The sequence below is a fragment of the Diadema antillarum genome, unplaced genomic scaffold (genome assembly GCF_040938485.1).
Source record: "Diadema antillarum isolate AM-2024a unplaced genomic scaffold, OU_Dant_1.0 seq00000697_RagTag, whole genome shotgun sequence".
NCBI classification, from domain to species: domain Eukaryota; kingdom Metazoa; phylum Echinodermata; class Echinoidea; order Diadematoida; family Diadematidae; genus Diadema; species Diadema antillarum.
In genome coordinates this window covers 516855-529378 of record NW_027271602.1, presented here as the reverse complement: position 1 = coordinate 529378, position 12524 = coordinate 516855, and the positions used below count along the sequence as shown (strand labels likewise).

At 38.8% G+C, this 12524-nt stretch overlaps 1 protein-coding gene across 2 annotated transcripts in view; it reads left to right on the top strand.

The window, feature by feature from the left end:
• LOC139737631 (protein PALS1-like) overlaps positions 1-10843 on the top strand; it is a 138284-nt gene extending 127441 nt beyond the window's left edge. The window contains exons 12-19 of one of the 2 annotated variants that reach the window (XM_071648304.1): positions 1218-1301; positions 2017-2216; positions 3288-3421; positions 3777-3935; positions 5916-6118; positions 7039-7086; positions 9703-9813; positions 10341-10843. In XM_071648304.1, the coding sequence (XP_071504405.1) occupies positions 1218-1301; positions 2017-2216; positions 3288-3421; positions 3777-3935; positions 5916-6118; positions 7039-7086; positions 9703-9813; positions 10341-10517 (1116 nt within the window). In that variant the 3' untranslated portion in view covers positions 10518-10843. The remainder of the gene's footprint in view (positions 1-1217; positions 1302-2016; positions 2217-3287; positions 3422-3776; positions 3936-5915; positions 6119-7038; positions 7087-9702; positions 9814-10340) is intronic. The other variant, XM_071648305.1, reaches the window with a different exon arrangement.
• The last annotated feature ends 1681 nt before the right edge of the window (positions 10844-12524 follow it).

The following is a 12524-nucleotide window of genomic DNA, read 5'->3' as shown; positions in this document are numbered from 1 at the left end:
ATAAAATGTGTACATTATGGGGGACTTTGTAGGAAGTTTTCATGTACTCTTGTAAACTATAATAGCATGATTACTTCAAGTTTAGTACATGATATATGCTAGAAGATAGAAATGCCTGACAGGCAGTGGTTCACAATAAACATAAAGGAGATCCCTGATTTGCAGCTAAGATGAAATTTCTTGAATCTGGGTGTGACCAAGGAGGTTCGAGAAATGGAGTCACAACAGTCTTATTCGCTTTGATCCCATGCTCGAAGCCGCCACTCAAAAATATTTGAAGTATGTGTCAAACTGGATCTGCCGCTCAGATGCAAAGACAATTGACTTGTGTCTCATTGCATAATCACTAGCCACTTTCCGAGGAAGATATGTCTTTGTGATGGTAATTACTTTTCGCTATCCTACTTACAAACGATGGGCTGTAGACAGTGGTAAAGGCACGGGGGTGCGCGAATAGAAATTGCTCAAATATTGCTGAAATAGATATCAAAATTACTCCACTGTACGTGTCTGTACGCTAATCTGACATATTAATTTATAAAGAACTATGCTTGAAGATGATACCATATTAGTTTCATTTGGCGGAAATAAAGAGAAAAGTGATAAAACCGGTTTTCCATGAGGGTAAAATTTCAAACACTTCCACAAAATACAGCTCAGATATTTTCAAACGGAATTGACTTTTGTTTTATATGCTTTATCATTAAGTGAAATGTCATTGCATTTGATATATAAACGAGCAGCATATACCCGATATTATGTTAGCGTTAAAAATGAATCCTCAGATTGCTCAGAAAGATGGTGGCTTCAAGCATCGAACATCAAAGGCACAAATGCACCTGTGGAATTCTTTTGTCCATCCATAGAAAACTGACAGCTGATTAAATAATTATAGTCAGTTGTAACTCCATCTCTCGAACCTCCTTGGTGTGACACTGATCCAGTGGTAATATTGATAGTAGCAAAGATTTACAGCTATCACTTCCAACAGTAGTCTGCATCCAAGATATCTTTTTTTTTTTGTTGCCTCTGTAGTGTACAGCTATGGTGTGATATTGTGCTGTGCATAGCAAGTCTTGTTCTGTACTGCCACAAACTTTATTTGCATATAGTGGAAGGACAAAGTCTTGATCTTCCGAAGATTTGTCTACATAGTTTCATGTTACATGTGGTCACATGTCTTTTTTTCTCTCTTTAATCTTGAATTCAATATTCAGGCCAGTTTGACAGGTACTATGGTGTTCCTTATTGTCCCATCAACTGTGCCGGCCCAGCAGCCACCCACAGCAAACACTGTCCTGGTGAGACTTACTTGGTCCCATTCTTACAAATTCTCTACTAAGAAGACTTGTGTAATAGAATATTTTTGCAAAACACAATTGTATTGCTCAAAGAGTGCACACATCTTCTTTTTTTTCTCTGTTGTTGTTGTTGTTGTTGTTGTTGTTGTGTTTGTTTGTTTGTTTGGTTGGTTGGGTTTTTTTTTTTTTTTTGGGGTTTAAGTGTGCCTGATTCTTTGTCAAAAGGTTTTGGGTTTGAATCATATGAAGTCTTTGTTTATGTGTATCTTTCAGTATTTAAAGTTATAACATTCTGTTCTACCAAGGAGCACATGGTGGTAACTCATGGGTTATAAGTCTTAATACAATCCTGGGTGTCAGGATAGGGCAGATGGCAGTAAGATGCTCCTCAGAGAGTGAGGGTTGTCCTTCTTAGTAACATAGTAACACCACAAAACTGTTTCCAGCTCGTGAAGTTGTGAAAAGAGCTTAGAAGCATCTTACAAAGAGGAAGAGAAATGCCGTAGGTGAAGTATATCTGCTGCTGTGGAGTACAGTAGTTTGTTGACTCAAAGCCAAAGGAATTAATGTATGGATGCAATTTGTGATCATTCTTGCACTGAGTTCAAAGCCCAACCCACATTCTATTAATTTTGTCATTCTTTTTACAAGTTTTGCAATTGAACTGTGTCTTTATGTTAACTCTTAAAAATGTTGATGTTATTATCTTCTCCAGATGCATGTGAAGGCTAACTTTGATTATGACCCAGAGGATGACATGTACATTCCTTGTCGCGAGCTGGGTCTGTCCTTCCGCAAGGGAGACATTCTGCATGTGATCGCCCAGGACGACCCTAGCTGGTGGCAGGCTTATCGGGAGGGGGATGAAGACCAGACTTTGGCTGGTCTTATCCCCAGTAAGACCTTCCAGCAACAGTGAGTCTATGCTTACTGTTGAATCATAGTGTTGATAATGATGGTAAAGATGATGATAATGATTGTAAGGATTTAGGATGGTGATGAATGATGACCATGCTGATTGCAGTGGTGGAGGTGCTAGTGACGATGATGGTCACTTAGTGGTAGTGATGATTCCTGGTGGTGATGGTGATGATGATGAAAATTGTACTATAAATGGTATCGTTGAGTGTAGAATAAACAGTCAACCTTGCATACCTCAGATACCTCGTACGTCATATTAGCTGAATATTACTTATCCCGAAGACAATCCCAATTTTCCAATTATTTCCTCTTCTTAAAACGTGCATAGGTCGTAGTAACTTACTTAAAGTTCAGTTAGGTGGAACTTTTAGTCTGATACGAACGAACCTGACTCTGTATCATTAACGGCAATAGGGATTATGTAGACGTAAATGACAATATATTGGTGATAGTCATGATGGTAATGATGGTATTGATGTTTCGTATGATGATAGTGGTGAAAGTGATAACATTACTAACAATCACTGTCGGTAGTATGAAGTTATTTAATTCCATTAAATCTTCTTGTCTTAGTGTCTTATTAATTCTTCAAACCTTTGCATGTTTTGAGCTTGTTGAGGAAGAAGAATTTGTCTCCACTTTGGAAGTTTTTTCTTAAAACAAGTTCTAACAATTTGGACATTAACTTCAATATTTCAGATAGATCACACAAAACATTAAACCATATCACAGCCAAAGGAATTATTCATGTCTGTAGTGGTATGTGAGATTTGACAAGTGGCCCTGAGCTGGTGAAATACGGAGCAGGTATATAGGGCAGTTTTCTCTTATTAAGCCACACAGTACTCACAGTTTGAATGGATCGCAAATTCCGTAAAAAAGATAAGTGTACTCACTCATAGTAATGCCATTCAAGAGGCCAAGTTCAGAAGCATGTACTGATTGTATTCTAAATAAACACTTGCAGTAGAAGCCTACTAATGTTCATCGCCTGTAGCTTTGCTGTGCCATTAGTTCCCTACTTCATTGGCTGGTAACTCTCACTGATTGTCCTCCCTCCTACAGACGAGAAGCCATGAAGCAGCCCTTGCCAGATGATGACCAGGAGGCCCAGAACAAGTCCTTCCTCTGCAGCTGTCGTGGCAAGAAGCCCAAGAAGAAGAAGAAGAAGAAGAAGCTCTTCAGTCCAAATGAAGACGGTAAAGCCCATCATGGCCACTCAAAACTTAACACTGTTACCACAGTTACCCTTTTCTGTGATTTGTGTCTTCTATGCCTGTTATCTTTGCTGTACCTGAGCATGTATTCCTTATCCAGTGAAATATTTGTAGTAAAGATGAACATGTAATACAGCATGTATACATTTGCTGCTCATAAAGCAGGAAGGGTTGGGGTGAGTTGGTCATGACAGGAAGTCTATGCCAAGCAATGTATCAGTTTACATAGGCGCATACTCACACCCTCTCATCTGAATCACACTTATACTGTAAATATCGGAATGACACATTCAGTCCATGACCTCGGAGATCTGCTCTTGTGTCTTTGTCTCTGTAGAAGAAGATGAGGTCCTGACATACGAAGAAGTTGGTCTTTACCAGCCAGAGTCACAACGCAAGAGACCCATCGTCCTCATTGGCCCACCCCATGTCGGCAGGCAGGAACTCAAGCAGAGGCTACTGGAGTCTGACCGCAGGTTCAAAGCAGCAGTGCCTCGTAAGTACTTTTCATGTCATCTTGGCTTGTAGCATTGAAGACTTATCATTGAAGCTTATGAATGGGAAGATGCTTTTATATGCAGGTTTTTAATGATCCCCTATATGTTTATTTATTCACGTGTGTATTTATTATGCTTCCGCCACAAAGTGTCGCCGGAGGCATTATGTTTTCGGGTTGTCCATCCTTCCGTCCTTCCATCCGTCCGTCCGTCCGTCCGTCCGTCCATAATCAGTTTTGTGGAGAGCATAACTAAAAAACTGTGAGAGGTATCCTAATGAAACTTGGCAGGTATATGTATGAGGGGGTAAAGTTGTGCCTATCAACTTTTGGGTCCAGATGTTCCAGGTCAAAGGTCAAGAGGTCAAGGTCAAATGCTCAAAATTTCACTATTTCCCCCATATCTACGCAATGCCTGAAGGTATTTTCTTGAAGCTTAGTGCATACATGTATTTAATTTAGATTCTCTAGTGAGAGTTTCGGGTCATGAGGTCAAAGGTCAAGTGAAAATGTTAAAATTTCCTTTTTTTTCCTCCATATCACGGAAATGGTTCGAGGTATCTTCATGAAACATAGTACATATACATGTACTGACCACAGAACTACATAGGTAGAATGCTCAAGCCCATTCACAACCCACGCATAGCTGTATAGCCAGTTGCGCGCACACGCTGCCATTTTGGTTAGTCTTGCTGGCCTACTTTAGCTAGTTTGGCTTCCAGACCCTTGTATTATTTTGCTATTCTGGATATTGACGCCTTCAACGTCAAAAACTGGAGTGGGTTTAGCTGGATTTGTCTTGCCTTTGTCTTTGACAAAGGCGGCGACTTCGTTGCGGGGAGGCGACTTATGTCGCCGCGGAGCCCAGTTGGCAAAGGGTCTCGAAACCAGACTTTGACTTGAACGAACGCTGGTTACTCTTTGAGACCCTGCTTGAGCATTCTACCTGTTATAATTCTATGGTACTGAGTGTCAGTGATTATCTAGGGAATTTTGGGGTTAAGAGGTCAAAGATCAGGGTCAAAGGTCAAGGTCAACTCATTAAATTTCACTTTTCCATTATATTTATGCAATGCCTGCAAGATTTTTCTTGAAACTTGGTGTATACATGTATTACCCAATAGAGATTCTCTGGAAAGTTTTTGGCCAAGAAGATCAAAGGCCAAAAGGTCAAAGGTCAAGTGAAAGTGTTAGATTTCACTTCTTTCTCCATATCTCTGAAGTGGCTGAAGGTATCATCATGAAACTAATATTTATGCATGTTCTGCCTGACAGTGATTCTCTTGGGAATTTTAAGGTTATAGGGTCAAAGGTCAAGGGTCACAGGCCAGGTAAAAACTCACACAATTTACTTTTTAACACAGAAATTACTCTTTTTCTCTATACCTTGAAATTGTCCAATGCATAGACTTATAAAAGGGTTAAAAGTCAAGTAAAAATCCTCAAATCCCCAAATACGGTTCATGCTCTTTTAAAAAATGTAGCCATTCATCCAATTAAATCTAGTTCAAGGAAAGTGAACACTCAACACATTATAACATGTCATTTTAATATTTTGCCAATTAGATGGAACTGTCCTCACACATTCCCAAGACGTACTGTATAGACCTACGTGTGTATTAGGAGAATCATACATTATGGCGGAGGCATACCAGTTGCCATAGCGACATTTCTAGTTTATTTATGTATTCATTTTGGGGAATGTAAAAGGGGAAGATGACATAAGTGTTCAAAGTAGTTGATTTTACAGATTTTGTTTTGAAGCACAAAAGTTGTGCTCTTTGACTGTATATAAAACAAGTCAGATATGTCTTTGATGTCTAACTTATGTCAAATTCAACCAGCTTTTAAGAGTAGTGCTTCAAAGCTATGTCATAAATTACATTTGACATGTGATCACCTGTATTCTCTTTGGTCTGGTGATCTTTAAAACCCATGGAATGCTTTATAATCCACTCAAACTGTCTGCAATCTCTTCAGATACAACACGCAGCATGAAGGAGCATGAGATCAATGGAGTGGACTATCACTTCATCAGCAAAACCCGGTTTGAACAGGACGTGGCAGCAAACAAGTTTGTGGAGTCTGGGGACTACGAAGGCAACCTGTACGGCACGTCACTTGACTCCATTCAAGCAGTCATCAATGAATCCAAGATCTGCCTCCTCAATCTCCATGCTCAGGTAGACAGCAGGATGCAGGTTTTTGTTTTAGATGATGCTAACCAGTAACCAAATCAACTTTGTAGTTACAAACATGGGATATCCCACAACATCTACCAATAGAAGTTTATTTGACAGAGGATAGCCATACCAGGCTAGATGACAAAGTGTGGCAAGAGGGTATTGATCACACAAGAATATTACGTGTGTTTTTGGGAGATATAGATTTATTGATTGTGTTGAGGAAAGACATTGGAATGATTTATTCGTGTAAGCTAATCATCTCAACACAAGTAATTCATGGGGAGACTACTCTATTCTTTTGTCATTTGTTTGATTTTTTTAATGCTTTTTATGGTAGCTTTAACCCATTGGAACATAAGTTGTATATATTCTCTGCACTCTGTTCATGTGGTCATCCATTTATTGGAATAACTTCCATTAAAAATATCTGATTATCTAACATTCTACCAAATGTATCGAAGTGTCATCAATTTGTTTATTTCATATATTTGTACTGTCTGACATCACTTCACAACTGTACACATCATGTAGTTTATAGTTTCACATCTAACAGCACATATAACCCTTTCAGTCAATATGGGTGTCTTATGATTTAAAAAAAAAAATTGATAGATTGATAGATTGTGAAATGAATAAATTCTACTTTCTAGTTATGAATGCATTTGATGTACAGGGTGCAAAAGAGCGAAACCTACAGCTCATACCTCCAGCAAAAGATGTTGCCCTGGTATTATCGATTCACCCTATTTGGTTGTACTCACTGTAAATCACATTTAATGTCCTTCTGACACATCATGAGTAACCTCTCTATTAAAAACTGTAATGACACAACATGAGTTTGGACTTAATGCTGCACTCCAGTAACCGACTGATGCAAGTCTAACAAACGATTGCCTCCCTCTCTCTCTCGCTGGCAGGTGGCAGAAATACGAGAGTGCATGCTCAGACATGGTGCTGTGGCAAGGGTGTGTTCTCACAATTAACACTTACTTACGCATTTTGTGCTTCATGCTAATAAGGGGGGATGGGATCTGTCATGTCACTTGTGTTACAAATTCATGTCATGCATGCATGGGTACTCAAGCAATGTAACTAACACCTGTATTTGCCTGTGATTGTTCACAAATGATATCATGTAAAGGCCTTTTCTCACAGTTTCTTTTCACCTATCCTGTCCTGGCTCTTACCTCCCTGCTCTCAAGTGGCATATTGCTACTCCCTCACCTCTCACACTGACTCTTAATGTGCCCATTGTGTTTTCAACAAGTGTCAAGATACTGATCTTCCATTGGCTGATGTGGATGGATACTTCCTTTAATCAACAATAGAAGATGACTCCAGCAGAAGATTTCATTACAAATGAACCAAACTAGGATGCCGAGGGATTACCCAAAGAATCTAGTCTTGCCTACAATACAAATCACTAAGGTTAACAGACATAGACTGTGACTAAACATCGATTGCAAAGAAATATGAATGCTGTTCTTTACCATGTGCTAGTTAATATGTATGGCTCTCCTTCAATGTAAGTGAACTCGTATGTGGCATATTAAGGGTCCAAATATCATGCTCAAATTGACTTGCCTGTGATTGCATTTTCATCTGGTTGGCAGACCTGTCTAGTGCAAACCTCCCAATATTTTGTGGCGACTCACAATACAGAGCATGTACATCAAACAAACATATTCATTGCTATCAATCACTTCTTCAAAATTTGTCTCTCATTTTCTGGTTCCAAGGGGAAAATTCAGATTCTCCCTCACCCTTGACCTTTCTCCATTATATTCCCATTATGTGATCAATATCTGTTAATATGAAAGGATCAGATTCCAATCAATATTTGAATCCCACAGACTATGTGTACTTGAAATGTTTGTTTTTATGAGAATGTATGTGGTGACAAATGTCATTTTCATTTATGTCTTGTATGTGCCTGCTTTCTCCATGCATGATTGATCTATATTAAATGTTCTTTGGGATGGTATGCCAGATTTTGCATGAGTACCGGGACACTTTTGTATGAATTACTAAAAACAGTTATGCCCAGTAAATTTTTGTTATTTTGCCTTGAAAAAACAATTCTGTTAGTCAATTGGATTTAGTGACTATATGTGATAATATGCTATCTCCAGGCTAGGTTTACTGCCCATTTATGCAAACATGGTCTGGTCATTATTGAATTGAAAATCACTTACAGCTGGGACTTCAGATTGAATAGAACTGAACATGCATTGTTGACTGTGTATATTAAAAAAAGAAAGGAAAGAAAATAGAAATTATGCATATGATTGTTTTTGTTTTTCAAAACCTATTCACACACAAGATGAACATACTCATCATGAGACATATGCCTACACCATGATTTGAATTGTGTAGACAAGCACCCAAATTTGTATGAGTTACCACACCACATTCTCTTTCCCATTCAAGATGAAACCACTTTACAGTCCTTACAGCTGGTTAGAAGGGAATCATCCAATATTTTAGCTCTGTTTTCCTGTTCATTGAATATCATATCTGTATCATTTTCCGTATGCATACGTTGATAACGATAGGATATGTGGGTTTTGTATTTGAATTTGTTGTAGTTGAATTGTTTAGTTCTGCAACCTGCCTGTCAAACTGGTGTATCAATTTACTCTGTGTATCTTGATCTCTGTCAGGGTGTCCTCAAAGTGCCTGTGCGTAATTATTGCATGTGGTATGATGCAAGAGGAAAGTCTACCATCACATCGTCCCCATTGAAAGTGTATATCTGTTCATACGTCTGGATAGTTGTTGCATGTAACTGTTTGATATACTGAGGGAATCTGCATTAAGAATGAAGTGTAAAAATACTTTGGGTGTTTTCATTTTTACGTGAAATGTTTTCTGAAAGAAAGGGGCATAATGCCCCTTGGTGCCTAAACCAATCCTTTTTTGAGGAGTTAGTGAGATTAACACCGTGGAAGAATTCATATATTGTTCATGTGAATTTCATTTTTTTTTTCCTCAGCCACTTTGCAAATTTCATTTACCATCGAAAAGGAATATCATATATTAGCAACTTGAATATTCATTATTCATATCATGAAGTATCTACTCCACAGAAGACATATCATATACAAATTGATTGAGAAATTCTCCAAAATTTGGTGATTTAGTGTGTAAGGAAACATGTCATCAAATTATCATAAGTGGTGAAACAAATTCCCTTTTCACATCTACCTATATTAATATCTACATCACATCCAACCAAAGCTAGTTGTATCAGGAGGAGAAGAATATTGATGCAACTAAAGAAAGTTAAATATCTACTGTGTGTAGATTTGGGAAGATTTGTTCTGTGTTCTTCTGATTCAAGTGTAAGTCATAGAAAGATGTTTGTGCAGAAAAAAAGGTCCTCAGCTAAGATCCCATTTCAAACTCATTTTATACAGGAAAGGGGAAAAAAAAAACTCTGTTCAGAAATGAACCCAGAAAGCAGGAAATGGACAGACCTTTCTGTATGTACACATGGTGATCATGAATTGCTTTTCTGTCATACTGATCAATATTTGCCTCTATATTTTCTTTCCTGTCTCTGTCACTCTGCCCATCAGGCTCTGAGGATGCTGAAGAAATCATCCCTCAAGCCTTACTTCATCTTCATCTGCCCTCCATCCATCGACAGACTTCGGCAGCAGAGGATAGATGCTGGGGACCTCCTGAAGGTGAGAACTGAGTTTCTCATTTTTTCGGGTGATGTTGTAGATCTTATTAGTGTCTGTGAAATGAGATGTATCTTTCAGTTGTATTATTGTTATTGATATTATTTATTTTATTTTTTGATCTAAGCCTATCTTCTGTCACAAGACTGGTATACCGACATGTAGAGCACAAGACTTGCATAGATTGGTGAAAATAGTACTCAAATGCATGCTGGAATTATATTAGTACTTTAGAACCAAAGCAGTTCTCCCTCAAATGAAATTAGAATTTTGACCCCAAGCAGAAAGAGTTTGATTGTACCTGCAGATAATAATATCTCCTGCAGCATGACATCATATTATTGACTATTAATAATGGGAGTAATGTCATTTTCAAATTGATAGTGAAATGCTTTGATTTCACACCACTTACATATATCTGAAAGCATTTAAAGGGTAAAAGAAAGACTTGGTATGGGTTTTTCATGCATGAACCATGATACAAACAGGGTTGTAAGACTCAGCTGTTTTATCTAAACTCTGTCCCCCAGGAGCAAGAGTTGCGGGAGATCATTGACGCCGGCAGGGGCATGGAGGATGCCTTCGGCCACTACTTTGACCATGTCATCATCCACCACGACCACGACCGGGCCTACAACGAGCTGATGGAGGAGATCGACAGGATACAGGTGGAACCACAGTGGGTGCCTGTGGAATGGCTCAGCTGATGGCATCGCTCCATGTCAGACCAAGGATCTCCCATGAGGGAGGCAGAAACTCGCTGAGAGACAGGAGAAAGACTTGTCAGTCTCCTCACTCATCTTTTGCCCAAGGGACTACCAGTAACATCAGGTGTGGACAGCAGGGCTAAGCTGCCCCAAGGGCAAAATGTCTGCAGTCTGCAACAGCTCATTCCAATGACATTTCCTCTTCTGACTTTGTGGCTAAGGCAAGACCATCTCTGCAGATGAAATGGACCAGAAAGTGGACCCTATACAGGAATAGCCCTGAGCAGTAACAGTCATCCTTGTAACATTGAGTTCTGGGTGTAGCAGCAAAGATGTAACAACTTGATTACTTCTTGTGTTCTTAAATGCACAACGATTCATCTTTTGTATCATGCTGCTGCCATAGAGTCCCACAATCATCCAATCCTGGAGTGATGGATGGCGCACATTGAACAACTGAGTGGAAAGTGTGTTATGCCAGGCATTTTAAGAACACGTCAAGTTTCTCAAAGTTAATTGACTAGGACATCCCAATGTAGCGTGATGTTGATTTTCAAAATTTTCCAAAGCCTGCTGTAAATCTGTTTGACATTGCCCTCCACTGTCATGCCTAGAGGTTAGCATTGCAGAAGCCAGGTTCAGCTATGAAATGGAGGTAAGCAGGGATGAACAAAAGTGAGTGGGACAAAATGGACTTTGTATGAATTGGCATCTACAGCATCTTAGAGGGTGTAGAAAAGTCATTTTGAAATTATCATGTCATATGGGCAAGAATTTTTTCTTCAACCCAGTGGTGACAAGTTGTATAACTCTCCCTCCCAGGTCACAGAAGACTATGCTTCAAATAGGATATTTTGAATAATCACATGCACAATTTTCTAATTTCTTTTAGTGTAAAATTTAAATTCATGATGACGTACAGGAAAGGACTTCACTGTTTTGTGTTAATGTGGTTTTGTTTACAATTACTATAAAATATTACAATATGCCACCATATGCTTATCTAGCTTAAGTTCACTGCATATTACACATTTGAAGTATCAGTTGTACATTTGAGTGTATAAGTTCTGAAGTTGATATAACATTCCCTATACAGGCTTGTAGATTTATCTTATTTAACATTAATGTTATTCATCATCATATTATGTATTCACTCACAACATGATTTGAAGAGAAAATTTGCCATGGGTTACTGGAGCCCTGCGCATGTGAATGCAAGTAGAGAACGGAAACAATTTATCATCATATTTGCTCAAAATCTGTGTCATGGAGGGAACAGTCAGAGTGATGTGTAGGAATCTTGGGTCAGTGGCCATCTTTGATTATACATGTATATGAGAGATCTCAAGTTTGTATCACATATCACTTACTGGAGAAAAAAGAGAAAATTCATTAAAAAGTGTTATTAACAGGACATTAGATATCATAGTAACGCAATGTCCAGTCTGTAAACGACACATTACTGAAACACAGGGCTCTGATTGCAGACTCACAAACCTGTGACATTTGTCTTCCAAGCCATTTTGAGCATCTTGCCTTCTATACAGAGAAACTGGGGCATTGCCGGTAAAGCGTTGTAAAGTAATCCCAACGATTACTCTATTATAAGTAAAAACAAAATAGATTACAGGATGCTCCTCCCTCCCCCCCCCCCTTTTTGTGCGTGTGTGTGGGGGGGGGGGAGGAATAAGAGTCATGCAAGCTCACCACTTACCCTATCGCTATCCCTTGCATCTATTCTCTGTAAGATGTCGTGATATTTTGAAGTAACAGACCCAAAAGGGTTAAATATACTATAGTATTATAGTTAACAGTATGTAGTTCTTCCTATCATGCTTATTCCCGGTCTATAGTAATAGCATTTTTAATAGCACCCCTACCAGCTTACCAGTGTGTATTTCTGGCCCACATGAACCCCATAAAGTCATGGCTTATATCTGAGCAAATTGAACACTCTTATTGCAAATAGAGTCTTCATTCTGTCTTGATTTTGATGTAACCTGTGTT